We start from the raw sequence: 3413 nt of genomic DNA, 5'->3' as shown, positions 1-3413 counted from the left end.
GCTTTGAGCCGCGCATTGCACAAGCCAATTGAGAGAATCCTGTTTTAGGAGAGTTTTGAATATTTAGGACACTCGTGCCGAAAAAAATGTGTAGGGTTTGTTTAGTATAGTAATATTGTTTTCATTGCATGAACAGCTTGCCCCTTACAGCTACTATCAACATGTGCTAAAGGCTTGGTTTCATTAAGATCGCCTTTTAAATTTCTATATTGCTTTTGTATTAGAAAAAGCCACGGTAACGACTCGTCGAATGTGCGCGCAGATGCTGGAGATGCGTCAATGAATATTTACGCACTAGCGCCGTTCTTGCGGGCGAACACAAAATAGCTTTGCAAGAAGAATATTCCAGCCTCCGTGTAGCCTTATACTGTTTGTTAGGTTATTTTTGTTGGACAGTCGAAGTGAAATTTTTAAAATTAAAGTGTTTAAAAAACATAATCAAAAGTTGATGTACCACACATCGCATCTTCGGACACTTTTTGAAGACTGCCAGTCACAAAATGTACAAACATGAGGTGTTCGTTTAGCCAAATCGGTGGACAATGGACTCAGGAATTAAAGTCGGCGTCCGGCAATTCTAACAAAATTGGTTAGGCTGTTCAGCCAGCTAAAGCTGTCCTCATCTGCACGATAATCTAACTAATTAGAATAGATGTATCATGCTTCGCAAGATTTGTTGCACCTATTTAATTAATCGATATATTTAATCGACCTAATGGGAAAGAGATCATAAACGGCTAGTGACCTCACAAATTGAGTGTCTACGAATGCCATGATCGTTTAATGTAAATTAGACTTGTATGATTGTACTACAGCCGTTTGGAATAATAGTGCGACAATCAAAGGAGGTGCCAAGCCAATTACACCTCTCCTCTCATTCCAAGGTGTGTGCTAATACGCTAAGACGTGATATGTTGTCGACACGGACTAAGATATTGCTATTGACCATAGTTTACAGAAGATGCCAAAGGAGCCAGGTCGTCGTGGAAGGACGTGCCCTCACCTGCTAGCTGAGAAGTGCCAGTATTTGGGAGAGTGCAGTCAGGCGCGAACTGTCAAAACAAAAGACGACCTGCATCGGTTCTGCAACAGCCATCGCGACCACCAAAACGCTCTGCAGCAAAAGCAGTACCGCTGACTCACGAAGATGAAGAAGTCAGTTGTCAAGGAGCCGGAGGAGGAGCTGAGATGTACTCAGACTGCGCAACACGCCTAAAAGCCCAAGGACACGAGAAAAGAGTTGCATGCGCTGGCGACAGCTTGCATGGAAAGTGCTTCGCCCAGGACTCGTGGGCTCAGAAAGATGGCGAAACGGCAGAACTTAGTTAGTCTGTCACGTGTGAATTCTTCCGGAGTGCGTGGGAGTCATGGCAATTCGCCAAGGATGTTGTGGCAGCACCAATTACGAGGAATGCAATATGCAGCTACTCCACTCATGGCATTTGCTGGAAACACTGCTACCCAGCGTCAGTCAGCGCTCTACGTGCTAGTGTAAAGTGTTACAGTAAATCAAGATGCTGCCCGAAGTACCGATGCTGCCGGGCCTCGTGTCGAGACACCCTTGAATCGACGAATAGTCAATGGCACCTAATTCCGGCTTACATCTTCAGTACGCAATCGCTCCACCTCCTGGTTGAGCCATGTGCTAGCAGCGGCATCTCTGTCACACCTGCAGATTTAGGCTCAAGCAGGAGCTCATATCATACCTGCAAGTGTGACTGAGGGGAATTTGTCTCTTAACTCGGTTGCTCAGGCGTGCAGCGATGGAGACGCGAGTGGTGGAGAAAACAGTTCTGCCAACCCCAAGCTGTAAACCGGCGGCTGCAGTACAAAAAGTTTGCTTCTTGGTTTCGCTCTTTGAGTGTTCGCGAATGGCACTGCGTAGTAAGCATGGCATATCACAGTCAAGACAGTACTTCAAGATTGTTTTAAGTTCTCTGGATATTTATATCCGGAGTTTGCTAAACGACTGTGGTAATGGAATGGAATCGATTTTTTAAAAACCAAAGCCACATTCCAAAAACTAAATATAACGGGTTTTATACGTAGGGTTAGGTAGGATCATTAAAACCCGGAAAAAAGCCAAATTGTTTGGTTTACCAAAAACAGTGGGCAGACCAAACAATTCAGTTTGATCATTTTTTTAATGCTCGTTTGATGCAAAACGCCAACTAGCAACCTCGTCGCTAGCCAAAGCAGCACGGCTACTGTATGCATGGTGCATACGAGCGTCGCACGCCAACGCGGCGGAGATAGCGGACGTGTCGGAGACTACAGTGGAGGACTGGTACGGTTACCTTCGATGTCTCTGCTCAAAGCAGCTGCTTAGCGATCAATTTCAGGTACTGCTCATATTCTGTTCAAATGTGTTTGTGGCGCTCTTAACGTGTATGGTTACTGTACTTGTATATTGGTGGTGTGGGCCACATTGTCGAAATTGACGAAACAAGCTTAAGAAAGAAGAGCAGACACAATCGTGGGCGACATTTCCCGGATTATTGGCTTTTTGGTGGAGTGGACCGCACTACTGGACATGGTTTGGACGAAGTGTTGACGCGGATAGAACCCAAAAGAAGCTATTTCTTGTTATTCGCAAGTTCATCAAGCCTGGGTACGTTCGAATGCTCCGTACGTAATGACATATACATCACTGTATCAAATTAACTTGGGTTTTGTAAAGGACAACAATCTACTCAGACATGTACGCCACATACGTTACCGAAAGGAAGACTAAGCGCGGCTTGAGCCAGGAGCTTCAGCAGCCGCGTCGCATGGGGATGGAGCCACAGGAGCACGTACAGGTGACGGCAGAGTCACAGCAACAGCAGGAGCATCGACCACGGCAGCCGGAACAGCAACGACTTCTGTGGTCATCAGAACGCTCGCCAACCATCCTTCTCTTCAGGACTTGAACTACACGCACAAGTATGTGAACCACTCAGAACACTACGTGGATCCAGAGACTGGAACACATACAAACACTATAGAAGACCTGTGGGAGATCCACATCAAACGCCACACCAAAGTCATGCGAGGTATGACGAAGAGTGCCCTCGATGGCTATTTGGACGAGTATGTGTGGCGCTCGTGGTTCTTCCCACGGAAGGCTACCACCGCTCAGGCTATGTGTGGCTTAGTGCAGCTAATTAACCGTCACGGGGCGTAGCAACACACAAAAAATGTTTTTGAAATTTCATTTTGAAAAAATACAAAAAGAGAAAACGGAGCTCGCCTTGGGGAAAGCCAGATTATCGCATCTAATATAGACACGTCGGCGCCCTGCAATGTCTTCGCCACTGACTTGACCTTCGTTAAGTCCTTCAGCAAAGCTCGTAGACGGCGGTTTTGCGCAGGTGAGGGCCTCAAGTCTTGGAATTCATCATCGATGGCGTCGATAAACTCTAGGAGGTCGA

General features: G+C 46.4%; 2 protein-coding genes across 2 annotated transcripts in view; one reads left to right on the top strand and one right to left on the bottom strand.

Moving 5' to 3' along the window:
• Window positions 1-2215: 2215 nt before the first annotated feature.
• PPTG_13274 (hypothetical protein) lies at window positions 2216-3166 on the top strand (the record flags this gene model as incomplete). The annotated part of the gene is made up of 4 exons (XM_008910735.1): window positions 2216-2287; window positions 2574-2611; window positions 2681-2801; window positions 2906-3166. The coding sequence occupies 4 exons, from the start codon at window positions 2216-2218 to the stop codon at window positions 3164-3166; spliced, it is 492 nt and encodes a 163-aa protein (XP_008908983.1).
• Window positions 3167-3362: 196 nt separating this feature from the next.
• Window positions 3363-3413, bottom strand: part of PPTG_13273 (hypothetical protein) — a gene marked incomplete at both ends in the record, with an annotated part of 546 nt that continues 495 nt past the window's right edge. Inside the window, one exon of the mRNA XM_008910734.1 lies at window positions 3363-3368. Within this exon, the coding sequence (XP_008908982.1) occupies window positions 3363-3368 (6 nt within the window). The remainder of the gene's footprint in view (window positions 3369-3413) is intronic.

This window comes from Phytophthora parasitica, assembly GCF_000247585.1.
Source record: "Phytophthora parasitica INRA-310 unplaced genomic scaffold supercont2.38, whole genome shotgun sequence".
In the NCBI taxonomy this organism is placed as follows: Eukaryota; Oomycota; class Peronosporomycetes; order Peronosporales; family Peronosporaceae; genus Phytophthora; species Phytophthora nicotianae.
Note: the sequence above shows the minus strand (reverse complement) of the source record. Positions and strands in the feature narration are given on the sequence as shown.